We start from the raw sequence: 17635 nt of genomic DNA on the forward strand, positions 1-17635 counted from the left end.
CCAGTTTGATGCCATGTCCATGTCTCAATCTTTGCTTTCTGCACACGGCTGGCATGGAAAGGCTGCCGCCAGTCCAGAGTCTGGGCAACCTCGAGGCGCTGACGCCAGGGGCAGGGCCGACGTGAGTGGGCTGTCTCCTCTTGTTGCTTGCCCATCACATATGTCAGTGCCTTAGTTGGCATCTCTTATTAACTCCGTCTTTGTTCCTTCCAACGAGCTCTCTTTCTTCCCGTCGCGCGCGTCTCTTCCCTCTTTGAGCCCCCTAGCCTACTTGGCAGTATAGTTGACTTTCAAGAAGAAGATATCAAAGATACCTTCCTCCATCATAGTTCTTCTTCGCCAATCGTTTCTCCCTGCAACCACCCATCGTTCGTTTGATACCCCCTCATCGTCGTAATGGACTCCCAACTTCTTACACCCGACACTCCGGAGCGGTCTCCGACCTGCCGAGATGCATTCCCCTTCAACTCCCCAGAGTCTCCCAAGGACCTTCAGAAGCCTTGGGAATTCTCTCACGACGGATACTACCCGATCACTCCTCCTACAGAGGTTTGTGAGTCGGACGAGGAGCTTGCAACTGTTGCCAGCTCCATTGACCTCGAGGCGGAACCCCTGGTTGCCGTCATTGGGGTCGGATACGTTGGAGAACACCTTGTCGGCAACTTCGCTCGCAAGTACAATGTTCTCGGTTTCGACGTGTCTGAGGCGCGAGTCCAGAGCCTCGAGAAGGAATTTGGTCCGGACAGCAAGGCCAAGTTCACCAGCAAGCCCAGCGATATGGGCGCGGCCACGCACTTCCTCATCTCGGTCCCTACCCTCCTTCGCCCAGACAACACCGTAGACACCTCTTTCCTGCGGTCCGCTCTCAAGAATGTTGCGACGTACGCTCGTGCCGGTTCAGTAGTTGTCGTCGAGTCGTCTGTTGCCGTCGGGATGACCAGGGAGCTTCTCGGGCCCCTTGCGAAGGAGCGTCACTTCTTCGCCGGCATGTCTCCCGAGCGTGTTGACCCCGGCCGAGTCGAGCCTCCCGCCCACGCCATTCCCAAGATCGTCTCCGGCCTGGATGACATGGTTCCCGGCTCTCTGAATGCGATTGTCCGTCTGTACTCCCAGGTCTTCGACAATGTCGTGCCCGTGTCGCGGCCCGAGGTTGCTGAGATGACAAAACTCTACGAGAACTGCCAACGCATGATGTGCATTGCCTTCGCCAACGAGATGGCCGATGCCTGTCTCGGACACGGAGTCGACCCCTACGAAGTGTCCGGTGCGGCGGCGACCAAGCCTTTCGGATACATGCCGTTCACGCCCAGCCTTGGTGTCGGTGGTCACTGCATTCCCGTCAACCCGTACTACCTTCTCTCCAACAACCAGTTCCCTCTTTTGCAGCACGCCACAGAAAGGATGCGCGCCCGCCCATCAGCCATTGCTCAGCGCGCTGTTGAGACTTTGTGTGCAGAGAAGTTGCGCCCGAGCGTCCTCGTCGTCGGCATGGGCTTCAAGAAGGGCCAGTCTCATCTGGCAAACTCTCCCGGCCTCGAGCTCGCGAAGAGCCTCGTGTTGTCTGAGAAGGTCGATGTTTGCTGGGCCGATCCTCTCGTCAAACAAGAGGCGGTGCCCCAGATCGCTCGCCTAGACGACGTCGAGGGGTGGAATGCGAAGTCGCTGGAGCAACGCTTCGACATGATCATCGTTGCCTTCCGGCAAACGGGACTGGACTTCGAGGTGTTGAACCGACTGGAAAGCACCCGGGTTGAGATGTGGTGCAACTAAGGCTACGAGGCCGAGGTTTGCGGCTGCCCTTCTCATGTTTTCACGATTGTCCTTTTCCCCTTCAATAGGTTTCCACCGGTTTCCGTCGCTTGCCTCTTGTTGGGTTGTTTGCCAAAAGGTGTATATGGAAGCAAGCAACCAGGTTGGACGAAACAAACGGACGACCACGGATGTAATCTCGGAGCTTTCCTTGCTTCTCTTTCTCAGTTTTCTCTCATCGGCCGGTGTCATGGATATGTTTGGTAGAAAAAAGGTCGACTAATGCGTATTGACGAGATCAATTAGGATGAGCATTGACGGCCTTGGAGATAGATGCGCATACATATTTTCGGGACTTCGTTCCTAATTTTGATTCATGAGTTCAAATCAGTTTGCTCCGTCGTGATCGTGAAAGTCCCCGTGTCAATGGAAACCAAAAGGAGGCATTCCCAATTGTCCCCCACGAGACCTATGTCAACCCGTAAAATCGTGCGTGTCGCGGCGAATTTCGTACGTCGTTGGCGTCATTGAGGGCGTCATTTAGCTCCCGATGAAGCTGCCGGTCTTCGTTGTATCGCTGATGGTCGGTTATGCCCTATTTCCAATCGTGTCTATGTCGCTCGTCGCATCCCTCATCTCAGTCGCAAATGTTCTTGTCGACCTCGTCGAGGCCAAACAACGTTGGGCAAAGCCTCTTTTAGTATCCTGTCCGGGCTGTCATCCAAATGGGGCGCTCCGGGAAAGTCGGCACATCGCCCATGCCCTACGCCTCTTCAGCCAACTAGTTCTCACAGTCCGTCCTTGAAATACGATGCGCGACTGTCGCGAACGGTGCCGAGGTTCCGGGTTCTCCATAATCGTCGATAGTCTCTGTGAGGCGTTTGGGAAGGTGGTCAGAACTAACTGAGGTGCGGCGGCCGAGAAACGCGGTGGTTGATATACAGTCGGCATACCCCTCCATGTCCATTCGTCTTTCTTTGTCGTTCATGCAAGTCGCCTGGATTGATCGATCCGTTATCAATTCTGAAAGTCGTCTGCGGCGGTCTGGTTCCTGATTCATATCGCGCTGCATTTGTTATCTATTAATGATCTGCGAGGCATCGGCGTCGGGCCGGGGTTGGCTGGCTAGCCTTGCCGTTTACAGTCGACCGTCATGCCGGTTGCGAGATAAGAGGGTTGCTTCCTGGGTTGCTTTCGGTGTGACGGTCGTCGCAATAGTTCTGTGATAGATGCAAGTGAGAACAACACGGGATAATGCGAGGAAATGGTACGAAAAATGGACAAAAGACGGAGCGAAGCTGGGCGAAGATGGTGTGAGGGGCGGTGAGAGAAATTCCGTTGAGCAGGAGACTGGTCCGAAAGTCTAGAAGATGGGAGGGTTTGACGAGCACACGAGGTTTAAGCGACTGGAATGTTGGCGGATACTGTTGTCGGGAGCCGCCACATCATTCCCGATTCGGACTTGGACTACCTCTAATGGTCTCAGAAGATGCTCCAGTGACTGAGAAGGGAAAGAACGTCGACGTACGTGCTCGGTGACTTATACTTCACGTGTCGCGGAGGCCCGGCGGGAGGTAACCGGAATCGTCGTGCCGCGGACCGCGGGCTTGATCGAGTCTCGGTTTCTCTTCTCGTAATGGTGGAGGGAACGATGATCCAGCTGATCAGACACATCCTCACATCTGACTGCATGGTGGCTTCTGGGCGCTTTTCTCTCAGTCGGCCAACGAGACCGCATCGAGTTTCCACGACTTGTCCACGACCAATGCCGCCTTACTACGGGATACCGGTGGAAGGCGGTGATGTGGATGTCGTGACCGGCTTCACGGTCATCGCGGAGCCCGCCGATGATGTGTCCTCTTTGCCAAGATTCATGAGATTTCTGGATCCGCGGTGTCATTGCTGCATGTGTCGGGCCGGTGGCTTCGGAGGGCGCGCATCCCGTCCGGGGAAGACCAGATTGGGGAAGTTGCTGGAGTTGATTTAGATATTTCCTTGCCGATCTTTTCAAACTGTCGCCATCACCAGTATTTCTCTGATGTTAGACGAGAGCTTGTGGTAACATAATTGTAATGACAAAGAGGACGCATGATGAGAACACAATCAGAGCTTACCTGTACCGTATTTGTTGCTTGGTGATAACTTCAGTGAGCTTATGTCGCTTTTCAATACTCCATGCTTTTATTATAAGATGCACCTTGCCAGAAGTGCCCCAGAAGATCTCAAACTCCGCTCTGCTGTCGAAATGGGGTTTCAACTACACAAGTAGCGAGCTGAAAGATCACCAAGATTCCAGTAGGAGAGGAAGTCAACGATCATCGGCTCAGCATTATGACGACTTGTTTGGCTTGAATAGCTTCGCCATTGTAGTGAGAAACTTGATGTCTAGTCCCTTAAGTAACTTACAAGAAACCCCGCCTTTCCTGTGTTGAAGCCACAAGTTGACAGTCAAAAGCGTTGACTTGCTCCACGTGTCAGTGTCGTCAGTAGCCAAGCCAGCTATTTCGGGGTATTCGTAAGGCTGGCATAGTAACAGGGCGTCTGCATCAAGTCCTCGTCATCTGGCACGGCTTTTAGCTTCCAAGAAACGCCATCGTCTGACGGGTCCTCTTGGCTTCACCCAATGACGCGAGAAGCAGTTCCAAGCGAGTCGAGACCACAAGCTCTTGGCGTATCGCCGCAGCCGTCATAAAGCCGATCAATCTTCTCTACTTGGATTGACATATTAAGATGCTTTGACTAGGCGTCTTATATAATAGAGGTGGCAGCTCATAATAGTTCAGGTGTTGAACGGGGCCACCCATTGGTGCATAGATGTCTAGGGCCACCAGTCCAAAAGGGCTCTGGTTTCTCATGGTCAAAACCATGGAGCCAAGTGATGTAGAGAATCTCGCATGACTAGAGGCAATACCTGAAGGGTAGTGACGAGAACTAGAGATGCTAGATTCCAGAGAACCACGAATTGTCGAGTATCCAGGGTAAGGTTTCATGTGTACCTACCTTCAAGCGTCTTGTCAACTCACCTATGAGGCCATCGATAGCATCCAAGGCTCCAATGCAGCTACTTCGCATGCTCACTCGCTCACCCGGTCTCAATCTCTACACAGATCAGCCAGACAGACCAACCTTTGTCAATTTTCCACATGCTGCCACGACCGGGTGAATACTATGGCTCGGGCTGTGAGCATTTGGTGTTTTCTTGAATGAGAGCTACGGTTACTTCTTAATGTCTCCATGGGTTTCTCAAGCTCATGCATCTCTATGTCCAATATAGCTGGAGCATCTTGCAAGCTTCTCCAAACACTCCAGTCTACTTCTGAAATCCTCCTTGGTCATAACATGTCTTGACTCCTCGCTTCATAGCCAACTCCCAACATCTTCGAAGTTGATATGGCGAGCACTTTCCATCCCTCAAGTCAACACACAAACAGATTTCTGAAGAACACATGTGACCTCTATCTTTTTTACGTTCCCGCATGTGGGTGGTGTAAGATTGAACATGTGCATTATTTGTTCAGTAATTTAGACCCATGAAACTTCTCAACTCCATGAGACAACCTCCCCCAGCTTGCAAACCAGGGCGCTGGGCAGGCTTGCTTCATACATCCTCATCTCATGATGACCGAGGTGTACCTGTCTCCCCGGCGGGGCTTTCATCATCACCAGACCTCTCAACACAACGAAAGAACCTTCCGGACCATCTCAAGCACAGCCGCTCGGTGCCTTCCAGTCCTTCCCACGTCTTCATCCCATGGGTGAATGATCTCTCCCCGTCTCTAGTGGGCCCTCAACCGTGTCGTGAAGCCCTCAGCCCTGACCTTGATTAGTCGTGAAGCTCCATGAAACTCAGGTATAAAAAGATCTTTTGTTTTGAAGACATTCTGAGGTTTCCTTTTTCCCTTTCAGACTCGGCGAGAGACACTACCTCACCACAAGGTAGACAAGGACTCTCATTGCGTCAAGTCACATCAAACCATCGAAGAAAAGATCGAACAATCAGCTCCAGGTACCGTCACAATGCCTGTAAGTAATCCTTTGCTCTCTCTTCTTCATCTTGCTCCATGATCACGAGGGGCCTTGTGTTGGTCTTCTTCAAGTTTCTCTCTGCCTTCACAAAATCCCATCACCAAGTCAATATATTAGATCCTCCATCATCCCCCCTCCCCCTTTTCGATAACCATCATCAAGCATCATCCTCTCCACACCCAGCTAACCGATTCCATACAGCATAAAAAGGCCAAGAAGGTCGATAAGAACGGCAAGCCCATTCGCCGTAAACACGATGACTGCTATCGGGCCAACTACGATGACGACGACCCCGTACGTCTGTGCTACGAAGGCGTACGGGGTGATCCCGAATGCCAAGGCTATCGCTTCTGCTCCCGGGGCCGCCACTGCCGCCCACCCGGAGAATTTGTCCGAGCCGGCAACGGCCGGTTTATGGTGTGCGGTCGGCACAATGAGCAATCATATGATACCAAGGGAAAGAAGACGGGCAAGAACTCGAAGACCCGCACGACCACACCTGTCGCCCGTGGCCCCAAGTACAAAGGCTCCGGCACCGCGACTGGCCGGGTCACCAAGTCAGTGACCCCGAAAAAGCCCGCCGCTGCCGCCGCTGCCGCCGCCCGCATCCACACCCCCGTCTCCAACAAGCAGGAGAAGAAGAGCAAGAAGCCCAAGAAGGAGAAGAACACGCTCTTTGTCGGCTGGGGCGAGGATATGGACGACGACGACGAGGAAGATGAAGACGACGAGGGGGACGAGGACGACCTGTACGAGGAGCCCGCCGCCCGCCGCCGCCGAACCCCGGAGCCCGACAACGATGGTTCCGGTGGCATGGGTGGTGGAATGGGCCGGGCGCTTATTACTGTTTGAGATAGGAGGAATACTCCAAGGAGGACGGACGTTGACAGCAACGAACGAGGACGAATGATCCGAGAATGGTGCCCGCTCGTGGCCTACTGCTGAACTTGTTCGCTACATTCTTGCGTCTTACATGTGATATGGCTTCCAAGATTATGTGCTTCCTGATTACTAAATTCATCGCAAGAAAGCCGAACGATAACGCCCCCAGCACGGTACAGAGATTAAGAACCATGTATTAAGCAACTTGCGTAACCAAAGGGTATTCGGCAACGTCTCCCTGCTCTAAAAAGTACATCATGTTTTGGGAACATTGCGCTAAGAAACAACACAATTTCGTACAAGACCAAGGACTGCCGCTGACAGTCAACGAAGGTGTTGAACAGATCTGGCGGATGGAGAGAAAGACCGGAACGCCAGAGGGTGAGTATCGCTGATATGCAAAGTCGGCCAGGAAAGAAAAAAATGTGATGACACGAGCTTAGTCGCCGAGAGGCATGCCTTCGAGCTCGTCAAGGAGACGGCGCCAATTATCGGCCAGCATCTCCGAGTACTTGACGCGCTCCTGGGCCCAGTCCTGGTTCCAGCGGGAGATGTGGAATTGGGTGGTTTGGAAGTAGATGAGCTCGTCGCGGATGCACTCCTTGACGAAGATGGAGCGGTTGTGTTGGCTAACGATGGATTCCTTGTCCTGCGACTTGTCAGTCCTGGTGTGGGGAAGACAGGGGAACCTTGACATACCTTGATGATGGCCTCCACCACCTTCTCGATCTCACCGGGCTTGACCATACCTTCGGGTTTGCTGCGGAGGTTGGCAAGCTTCGTCTCGTTCGTCTGGATCCTCCTCTCGAGGTACGGGATATTGTCCTTATCGAGACGCTCTCTTCGGTCGAAAAGTTCGCGAACACTGACAAGGGCATCCCTCTGGCGCTTCAAGTCCTCCAACACGCCCGCGTCCCAGGCCTTGCTCTCATCTTCCATCAAACTCTGACCAGTCCTCAGATGCCTACTCATGGAGTTCAGGCCGTCATTGAGCAGGGGCACCTCGTTGGTATCGGTAGCGTACGTGTCGGCACTCGTCTCGGTCAGGGACGCAAGAGACAAGGCGATGCGAGCATGGTCAGCAGCCACACCCTCAGTGCGCTTCACAAGGCGATCCATGATGTTGCACACGTTAATGTATATCTCGGCCGAACGCCGCACACCAGAGCGAGTCTTGTCGAACAAGGCCTCGAGGGTAGGTGGCAGCGAGTCTTCGAGTCCAGGCGGGAGAACCCGGCCATTGAACTCGTCTTGCACAGAGATTGTGGCCTGCTTGCGCCACACGGAGAGTTCCTGGATCTGTCAGTGTAAGGCGCTGTCGGTTTATGGTCCTGACTTACAGTTGGCACAGTGAGGAACATGATGATGAGTTGCTCTTGGCTGAGCACGGGGTGGCGAATGAGGGCATTGAGGAATCTTGCCAGGCCTCGGCGACGCTTCTCGATGAATGCGCCGTCATTGGAGAGGTGATTGCCGTTGACTATGCTTGTTAGCGATAGCTGGAATATGTCAAGATGACCACTTACCAGCAACGCGCTTCGGCGGCAGCAGAGGCAGCACCCTGAAAGGATACCGCTTGTGCAAGCAGTCCAGAAGCCATACGAAGTCACTGTAGCGGCGAATGACCTTGCTGCCGCGACGCATACTTGCGACCTCGTAGTTGTGGTGCTGGAACATAAACAGACCCTCCTTCTCTGGCATCAGGTTGACGACAATGCTCTCCTCGACGCTGCTTCCCGTGCGTCCACTTGTAGAATTCCTCAGAGTAGGCACGCTTGGGGAGTTCCCAGTCGGCTCCCGCCCGCCGCCAGCACTGCCGAAAGGACTGGTGACCGGGTTCGGGGTGGGTTCGTTGAAGCCGCCGCCGGAAGTGTTGCCATCGAAATAACCGCCCCAGCCACCGGGCGATGTGCCAGTGTTCACATTCTGACGGCCAGAACCCGTGTCGGAGGCAGCGCTGCCAGCGGTGTAGGATGACATGGTGCGACCAGCAATGGCAGTACTCGGGGAGGTGCCAAAACCACCATTGCTATGTCCGTTGCCGTTGGCGGCCGGGCGCTGTGGGCTGGCGCCGTTGGTTCTGCTGGGAGACTCAACGGCGGCATGGGCATGGCCCTTGTGTACGTCGGGGGAGTTCCATGGATCGTCGGATTCGGGGAAGTCCATCGGGGGTCGGCGCAGGGTGCTTGGCTTCGGCGGCGATGCAGGAGGTTCGGGGGTGTGCGTCTGGGAAGCCTGAGGAGGGTTGGCGGGAGGAAGCTCGGAGACGGGAGGCATCACCGGAGCAGCAGTCAGGCCGGCCAGCTTGGGTAGTGGAAGGTCTGGTTAGTGTATTGGCAATTAGCAGAGAACCCCACAGATTGCGCACTGATAAGTCGATAGTCGATAGCTCGGCGAACAGGGGCCGAGTATCGTCATGGATAGATGGAACGAGAGAATTGATGGGCAAGACTTACTTCTTCGTCGTTCATCAACAGTGTCGAGGCTGATTGTCTCGTTTTCCTGAGCCAAGGCGATGAGAGCAAGCAGGACGTTGAACTCGCCGCGTCCGACAGCAATGTCGCCACCTGCAGCCGGCACAACCATGGACATGATCTGCGCCTGCTGGTCAGCTCCGAGGCGCGCCGCAGCGAACAGCTTGGCTATGCCGCCAGCGTGAACGCGCCCTCCGCTGCCATCCTCGCGCACGACGGTATCGAAGGTCTCGATGTAGGCGTCGGGCACGTCGGAGGCCGGGAGCAGGTTGCGGATCATGTCGGCACGGGATTGCTGCTTTCTCGGGGTGGGCATGTCCCAGGGCGAGCCTTGAGCGCCGGCGAAGTCGTCGTCGGTAAACAAGGAATTGGAACCGGACTTGGACATGGGCTCTTCGTCAAAGAGAGATCGCGAGGGGGCGGCGGAAGTTTGTGAGGGCGTTTCGGCCGGTGGTGATGATCCAAAGAGCGACATGTTGGCGACGGATTGGTCTTCGTATTATGAGGTATTCAGTATGTATCGGCCGATCGGTTTGGGCGAGGCGAGGTAGCACTGAGGAGCTGTACGCCGATAGGATTCCCTCCAATTACTGTCGAGAGAAGCAGAGGACGCTCAGTAGCTTGCAGGCCTCGTAATTGATGCGTAATAGGAGTCGACAGGCGTAGTGCAGGGCGACAGATAAGAAAGCACGTCAAGCTTGCCGGCGCGTACAGGTAAGGTAAGGTATTAGCAATCGCAAAGTCCGAGACGCAATTCGATCGCTACGACATCAAGTTTGATGATGGGGGAAAGCAAGCTGCCTTGTCAAGTATTAGCTTTTCCTCGAGGAGAAACGGATGTCGTCTTCGAGCAATCCAAGAGGCAAAAAGCTTGACGGATGGCCTATGTCTTTTTTTTCGCTGGTATTCCGTCTTCGGGGAGCTGGGGGCAGAAATGTTGTAAAGCTTGAGACAACCTCAAGGCGGGCGGGCCGTGGACGAGGGAACGCTGACGACAGAACCGAAGCCCGAATCGCCCAGGTCAGGTCTGTGCCTGACTTGCGACCCTGCCCTGGGCTGCGACCACCACGCTGGTGCGGAGCAAACAGGGCCTGTCGCAAGTACTGAACACGCGCATCAGAGGGGGGGCTGGGGCGCTAACTGGGGGGCAGCTCCGAGACCAGGACCCGTGGAGCACTGTTTCCAGCAAGGCACCTCCCCACAGTGGGCTGCTTCAGTGTTGGGCTGCATTTGAGCTGACCTGGCTATCAGGTCTTATGTAATACACCTCTTCAAACTGAGCCACACCTCGAAAAGTGAACCGTGGCTGACGTCGGCGTTTCTTCGCATGATTCCGCGTCCGCAGGCATTGGAAATTTTGGGAGGCTCGAACCTTGGGCCGACGGCAGCATCACCACTCCCCACGTCCGCCGCCAAACAACACCACTCACAATGCCGCCAAGGTTAACCCCTTTGCATGTGTCGACATGCTGTAGCCGGTTATTGAGACCCGCGACGAACCCCACGAGCCTCGTCTCCCTCTTCGCCGGCCTCTCCATCGGCGCCCGCAATGCCTCCATCCTCGCTAACTTGAGGGACAACAAGGGAGCTTACAACAAGCGCATCCGAGTCGGTCGAGGTGCCTCTGCCGGTAAGGGCAAGACGTCAGGTCGTGGTCACAAGGGTCAGAAGCAGCATGGCCACGTCAAGCCATGGTTCCAGGGTGGTCAAACACATTTGATTGTGCAGAAGGGAAGAAAGGGTTTCGACAACAAGTACGTGTTCTGCGCACGTCGATTGCTGTTGGGCAAACGGCAATTGGTATCGGAAGTCGTCGGTACAGCTGGCTAATCGATCTAGGCGTGCTCCCGTCATGTCCAAGGTCAACCTCGACAAGCTCCAGGAGTGGATCGACGCAGGTCGCCTGGACCCCACGAAGCGCATCTCTATCAAGGAGATCATCGACTCTGGTCTCATCGGTAGCATCAAGGACGGTATCAAGCTTCTCGCACGCGGCAAGGAGTCCCTTCGTCAGCCCGTCGACATTATGGTCTCCCGCGCCTCCGGCTCGGCCATCGAAGCCGTCGAAGCCGCCGGCGGCAAGGTCATAACGAGATTCTACACCAGGCTGTCCATGAAGCGCCTCGTGAGCGACGAGAGCGAGAACACGGACAAGCCGCTGCCTCAGGGCAAGGAACACGTCGCCGCGATCCTCGCGAAACATCGCAGCGGGCCCTACAGATACAGACTGCCCGACCCTACGAGCCGTTCCGATATCGAATACTACCGCGATCCCGCCCACCGCGGATACCTCAGCCACCTTCTCGAGAAGGGCGAGTCGCCCAGTTTGTACTTCAAGGTCCCCATTCCGAAGAAACGGGAGCAGAACAAGCCGAAGAAGGAGGTGAAGGAGGTCGTCAAGGAGGACACCTTGTGGTAGGAGGCTCGAGGATAGGAGAGAGGATGAGGCGCCAAAAGACGATTGTACCAATACTACTTCCCGGCGATATGTATGTACGGACATTGTATACTACCCCCATGCAAAGTTACGCCGGACCTTCTCTCAAGATGCGAAAGCTGCATTTTCCTGTTTCCGTCTGATTCCGGCGTATTTGGAGTTCCGCCTGAGTATCCAGGCATGGGCATGCTTTAAGGGTGTTGAATCAAAGTTCAGCCAAACTCGTCGTTGCTGAGGATTGTGCCGCCCAGGCCACGGGTAGAGCTTGCGGACCGCCCGGGGGTGGGAGCTCGCCGGGATCGCAGTCGTCCGGAGTGGAAAGCGTATCCGTATTACGGACAAGTCGCTTTCGTACTCTCGGATGGGTAATTCCCACCCGGAAAGCATGAAGTCGAGGGTTTGGTCCCATTCAGCCATCCCTGTGTCACAGAGTCAATTCGAGCGGAAACTGTCAATATATGACGTCCTGATGGCGCCCTTCACGTGTGTTTCGTTTCCATCAAACACGATAAAAGGTGGTGGGTGGAACACTTGAGTACAGAGGCCCCCGTGCAGTCATTTTCTTCTTCTCTTGGCCCAGTATGGATTATCAAAGTTTTGTTCGGACTGTAGGGCTGGCGTCCCTTCTCGCCATAGCTTACAACATCAGCTGGTATGCCATTCCTTTCTTTCGGAAGTCGACGCTTGATCGCTACCTCAAGTCCGTCGACGGAAAGTCGGCTTGGGCGCTGGTCACGGGAGCGAGCGACGGGATCGGCAGGGGACTCGCCAACGAGCTCGCCCGCAGAGGCTTCAACGTTGTTCTACATGGACGCAACGAGGCCAAGCTGGAGGGAGTGAGGGACGACCTCGCGCGCAAGCATCCGAAACGGGAGTTCGGAATCATGGTCGGAGACGCGGGAGTGCTGGGCTCAGGGAGCCAGCCGTGGGACACGATGCTGGCGCCGCTGGAAGGACTCAACCTGAGGGTCCTCGTCAACAATGTGGGCGGAGGTGGCCCAATGCCGATGATGAAGCGACTGGACGAGGCATCGATGGAGGACATCGCATCCATCGTCCACCTGAACGCGCTCTTCCCGACGATACTTAACGCCATCATGATACCGCGATTTCGGAGTAGCTCGGAGCCCGGGTTCATCATCAATGTGGGTTCGGTCTCTGACGGGGGCTGGCCTCTACTGTCGTTCTACGCGGGCAGCAAGGCCTATATCAGTGCGATCTCGACGTCCTTGGCGAGGGAACTGAGCATGGACGGCATCAACGTGGAAGTCATGGGGGTCCGCATTGGGGCTGTAGCCACGAAACCCGAACTTCTGACGCCGGGACTGTTCTGGCCGTCCTCGGATACCATCGCCAAAGCCATCTTGGACCGAGTCGGCTGTGGGCGTGCAGTGCTGGTCCCGTACTGGCCGCACTTGGTACAGATGCTGGCCATGGACTCGATACCTCTCGTACTGAGAAACCCATTGTTGGAGATGTTGTTCCGCAGGTTGAGAATCGAGGAGAGGAGAGTAGCTTCCAAGTTGCAGTGAGGTGCGAGGTACCTCCTCCTCTCTTCAAATATGTATGGCAACGGAGCTTCATGGGCAGGATCATGAACGGGGGCCATCCGGAGTGCCCGATGGGGCGCCAGATCCACGGCGGCATTGTCGGATATCGGAGAAGGGAGTGCACCAGGCTTACACGTGTACATGATGGTTATCCACAAAGTTGAAATCACGGTTATCTCAGCAATGTCGATGCTAGCTCCTGCTCGCGTGACAACGTCGATCTCGAAGGAAGGAGCTGCTCCTGACCCAGACGGTGCCAGCTGTCATCCGGGGTTTCTATTTTCAAAACTTGGGAGATGACGGGAGCGGGAGTGTTGCATGCGCTAAAATGTTGCATCATGTTGCGATTGGCTCAAATGCCAGAGCACCGCCGGGGGATGATCGGATAAACAGGAGTGGTGCTGGCAACGATTGGACGGAAAGATGGAAGGGTAGGAACCAGGAAGTTGGAAGCGTGGCGCAGAAGAAGGAAGGTCGGGTAGGTAATCTTGCTAATTCTATGCCGCAATGCGATGCGTGGCAGGAAGCAAGCAAATTGGACGGAAGCTCCATGCTCTCAATCTCAAGTTCGGACCTTCCACGCAGCAATCCAGAATGCAGATGCCAGAATGCAGAAATGCAGAGAAGACTGCGAATCCAGATTGCCTCAGTCCAGTGTCCACTGTCCACAGTGCCTTCCATCCAGGAAAGGAGAAGCCCCACTTCCTCCTTTCCGCGTGTCTTGGCGGGATGCATCCTCCAATGACACGTCGTTTCTTGACCAACATGGGTCCACTTCACGCCCCTCGCGTCCCCACTCTGCTTTCCTTTTGGCCTATGGGACACCTGGTGAACCTGGTTTGCTCCGCGAAGTCCACAGCCACTGCCCGGTCTGCAGACGCGAACAGTCTGGACTCTCTGGAGTCCCGTTCGTCGTGCTTCTTTCTTGGTCAACTGGTCCTCCAGCGTGGCAGCGCCCCTAAGGTACGGAATACTAATCCCATCTGTCCTGTCCTGTCCAGTGTGTCCAATGTGTCCAATGTCTGCCGCCTGCCCAATGCCCTCTCCAAAAAGTGAATTGCATGACAGTCCCCTATCTCGCTACCTGTCCCTAGGTGCTCTCCTATCGCCCAAAAAAAAAAAAAAAAAAAAAAAAAAGACCAACCAGGAAATGCCAACCTAACTTTACCCGCCTCTACCCTTCCACCTACTCTCCCATCCGTGACATCTGTCAGCTTTTTTTTCCCTCCCACACCCCCCAAAAAAAGTTGGTTCTTTTCCCTCACCAACTAAAAACTCCCTTCCCTTTCCCACGAACCCCCTCCTCCCCCTCCGATTCCCGACCTCGAATTCGACCCTCGAGCTCGAACCCCCTCCGATCTGACGACGACCACCAGCGTTCGGCCGCCTTGCCAACGCCGCTGACCTATGTCGCCTGCCGAGACGTCAACCCGACCCAATTGATATTCGACTCGGCTCAACCCGTCAGATCTTACCTCCCAGGAGAGAGAGACATACAGAGAGAGGGAGTCCTTTTCCGGTCCCTATCCGTACCACCACCACACGATCTGTCTCGCTCCCGTCTCTGCGACCACCTCGACGCGGCGAAGCGTAACAAAGCACAAAGACGACACCGAATTACCGGAACCGTTGTCGCTGCGACTTTCTCTCCGCCCCCCCAATCAGCCGCCGTCCTGCCGCTGTGCGAGAGAGCTGCTTCCTTCGACGCGTAAGGGTAGTCTGAAATCTGTTCAGCCCGCTCGTCTTCGCTGTCACACCTTCGTCCATCCCGACCGCTCAAGGGAAACTTCGTCCCTGCCGCTCGTTCACGTCTACTTCGCAATTCGCATCGCCCGCCGCCCACCGTTTTGCTGCTTCCATTAGACACGGCTTTGCTTTTGTCCGCGGTTCGCGTGTTCGTCCAAGAAGCGTAATCAAGTCCATCGCATTCGATTCGATCGCCGCCCCCTTATCCTAAGGTACCACCCTGTAATCGACACGGCGCCAAATCCGCCCACGCCATCCTTGGAGCCATCCCAACTCTCGTCCCGACATCCCTCCAGCTATCGCCTCCCCTCCAACCTATCCTCCTGATCATCACACTTGTCGGCGACGATACGCCGCAACCATGGATCTCTTTAGGCGAGCCGTGAAGGCCATTCCCTCGACGTCGCCCCAACTTCCTACCGCCGACGAGAAGCCCACCACAAAGCATGCTCGCCAAAACAGATTTACCTCGCGCCTCGCTTTCTTCAGGAGACCGTTGCGCCTACGGGGCAACTCGAGCATTTCCGTCCCTCTCGGCGTCGTTATTCTCTTCCCCCTGATTGTCGTCATCCTTATCCTGGTCCTTTTCGTCAGGCATCCCAGCTCTCCTGGGAGGATATTGATGCCCGCCGGCGCCCCTCCGGCCATCAGGTACGTTCTCGTCCCGCTGTGACCAATTGACAAAAGCTGACGTGGTCGCCCGCAGGAAAATCAGTGAAGAGCACGACAAGGTCTTCGTCACCGGATGTCTCCAGCCTGACACGAGCAGGCCCAAGGCCAACGGCGCCTTCGTCGTCCTGGCCCGCAACAAGGAGTTGGATGGTGTCATCCAGTCCATCAAGTCTATCGAGCGTCACTTCAACCGATGGTACCACTACCCCTATGTCTTCCTCAACGACGGCGACTTCAACGAGACCTTCAAGGAGGTCGTCACCAACTACACTTCTGCTCCTGTCGAGTTTGGCAAGGTCGGCCCCGAGATGTGGGGTTACCCTGACTGGATCGACCACAAGGTCGCCAAGGAGGGCGTTGCCAAGCAGGGTGATGCCGCGGTCATGTACGGCGGTTTGGAGAGCTACCACGCCATGTGCCGTTTCTACTCTGGGTACGTGGTCTCGATATTCGCAGAAACCCGGGGTTCTCGCTAAAACATCACAGATTCTTCTACAAGCACGAGCTCCTCCAGAAATACGAGTGGTACTGGCGCTTGGAGCCGGAGATCAAGTACTTCTGTGACATCACTTAGTATGTCCCGTCACTTTCGATATCGACTACCGTTGCTAACAAACAAAAACAGCGACCCGTTCTTGGCCATGATTGACGCCAACAAGACCTACGGATTTACCATCGCCGTCAAGGAACTCCGCGAAACCGTCCCCAACATTTTCAGATATGCCTCTGCCTACAAGCGCCTCAAGGGTCTCAAGTCCAAGGGCCTCTGGGAGATGTTTGTCGACCCCGTTCCCGAAAAGAAGGAGGAGCCTACGGACCAGACTCCACTTCCCGAGGAAGTCCTCCGCAGCGATCCCAGAAATAACGCCATGCCCGAGATCGACCCCGAGGCCATGGAGGGCGAGTCCTACAACATGTGTCATTTCTGGTCCAACTTCGAGATCGCCAGCCTTAGCTGGTTCCGCAGCAAGGAATACGAGGATTTCTTCGAGATGATGGACCGCAGTGGAGGCTTTTGGATGGAACGCGTAAGTTCATCAGCTCGCATAACCGTCTGACCTAAGCTAACAGTTGTCAGTGGGGTGATGCACCCATCCACTCCTTGGCAGCCGGCGCCCTCCTGTCTCCCCGCGACATCCACTACTTCCGAGACTTCGGCTACCGACACACGACCATCCAGCACTGCCCGGCCAACGCCCCTGCCCGACAGCTCCCCAGAGAACCGTACCTCGAGAAGACGACGCTCGACGACAAGAAGCGATTCGAGGAAGACGACTACTGGGAGCACTGGGACACGGAGAAGGAGAACGGTGTTGGATGCCGTTGCAGATGCGACACAGACATTGTCGACGTCGAGGGAAAGGAAGGATCTTGCCTCGCCGAATGGGTTGATGTCGCCGGCGGATGGGCCAGCCCGTAATCTACAACGACGAAAACACATCGCTCACGATGTCACGAGTCACGGCCAGCGCACATACAGACTGGCGCCGAATGTTGTGGGAATGAAGAACAAAACGGAATTGTATATTGATGACAGCGGAGACGCTCAGACCCCCCTTGGCTTCAGAGGTGGTCTCATTAATGTTCGCGCGCGGGGAGGGTGTAACGGCATTGCCAGTATCGGTCTTTGCTTGCAAAGCCTTATTTTGGGAGTTATGAGGGTTTCACAACGTATTCCGGCCTCTGTCCATAATCAGTTTTTGTTTTTACACTGCACGGGAACCTTGCGAAGCATGAAATAGAGAGGGGGAAAGCTACAGAAACGGCTTTGGGTTCGGATAAGTTTTCGACCCAAGAAAGAAACATCTTTTTTTTATCGCGAGTTTTTGTTTCGGCGGGCATGCGAGAGCAAGAAGAGAGAGACAGGGACTGTTGATAGGGCCCTTCTCACACGCGCAAAGGATACCAGCTGAATGGGACGCAAACAAACATGGACATGTTTGATTCTTGTTTTTTTGGAGAGACAGAGAGAAGACGTTTCAATGTTAGAGTAGCATGCTGGATCGCGAAGGCGGACCAGCGGAATGGTATATATGCTTTGTCTGCCGACCCGTCTATTTTTCCTGTGTTAATGTGTGGTAAGACGCACGTCATCCTCC

At 55.1% G+C, this 17635-nt stretch overlaps 6 protein-coding genes across 6 annotated transcripts; 5 read left to right on the forward strand and 1 right to left on the reverse strand.

The window, feature by feature from the left end:
• Positions 1 to 396: 396 nt before the first annotated feature.
• CkaCkLH20_04633 (nucleotide sugar dehydrogenase) lies at positions 397 to 1770 on the forward strand (the record flags this gene model as incomplete). Its single annotated transcript, XM_038887352.1, has 1 exon — positions 397 to 1770. One exon carries the CDS (start codon positions 397 to 399, stop codon positions 1768 to 1770), a length of 1374 nt encoding a protein of 457 aa, XP_038747518.1.
• Positions 1771 to 3225: 1455 nt separating this feature from the next.
• On the forward strand, positions 3226 to 6627 carry CkaCkLH20_04634 (uncharacterized protein; the record flags this gene model as incomplete). The annotated part of the gene is made up of 2 exons (XM_038887353.1): positions 3226 to 3273; positions 5977 to 6627. 2 exons carry the CDS (start codon positions 3226 to 3228, stop codon positions 6625 to 6627), a joined length of 699 nt encoding a protein of 232 aa, XP_038747519.1.
• A 469-nt stretch (positions 6628 to 7096) lies between these two features.
• On the reverse strand, positions 7097 to 9606 carry CkaCkLH20_04635 (uncharacterized protein; the record flags this gene model as incomplete). The annotated part of the gene is made up of 5 exons (XM_038887354.1): positions 7097 to 7306; positions 7357 to 7950; positions 7998 to 8137; positions 8184 to 8978; positions 9114 to 9606. 5 exons carry the CDS (start codon positions 9604 to 9606, stop codon positions 7097 to 7099), a joined length of 2232 nt encoding a protein of 743 aa, XP_038747520.1.
• Positions 9607 to 10562: 956 nt separating this feature from the next.
• On the forward strand, positions 10563 to 11550 carry CkaCkLH20_04636 (uncharacterized protein; the record flags this gene model as incomplete). Its single annotated transcript, XM_038887355.1, has 2 exons — positions 10563 to 10885; positions 10971 to 11550. The coding sequence occupies 2 exons, from the start codon at positions 10563 to 10565 to the stop codon at positions 11548 to 11550; spliced, it is 903 nt and encodes a 300-aa protein (XP_038747521.1).
• A 599-nt stretch (positions 11551 to 12149) lies between these two features.
• Positions 12150 to 13100, forward strand: CkaCkLH20_04637 (uncharacterized protein; the record flags this gene model as incomplete). Its single annotated transcript, XM_038887356.1, has 1 exon — positions 12150 to 13100. One exon carries the CDS (start codon positions 12150 to 12152, stop codon positions 13098 to 13100), a length of 951 nt encoding a protein of 316 aa, XP_038747522.1.
• Positions 13101 to 15225: 2125 nt separating this feature from the next.
• Positions 15226 to 16956, forward strand: CkaCkLH20_04638 (glycolipid 2-alpha-mannosyltransferase; the record flags this gene model as incomplete). The annotated part of the gene is made up of 5 exons (XM_038887357.1): positions 15226 to 15515; positions 15571 to 15969; positions 16023 to 16109; positions 16162 to 16564; positions 16615 to 16956. 5 exons carry the CDS (start codon positions 15226 to 15228, stop codon positions 16954 to 16956), a joined length of 1521 nt encoding a protein of 506 aa, XP_038747523.1.
• Between the last annotated feature and the right edge of the window lie 679 nt (positions 16957 to 17635).

The sequence above is a fragment of the Colletotrichum karsti genome (genome assembly GCF_011947395.1).
Source record: "Colletotrichum karsti strain CkLH20 chromosome Unknown Scaffold12, whole genome shotgun sequence".
NCBI classification, from domain to species: Eukaryota; Fungi; Ascomycota; class Sordariomycetes; order Glomerellales; family Glomerellaceae; genus Colletotrichum; species Colletotrichum karsti.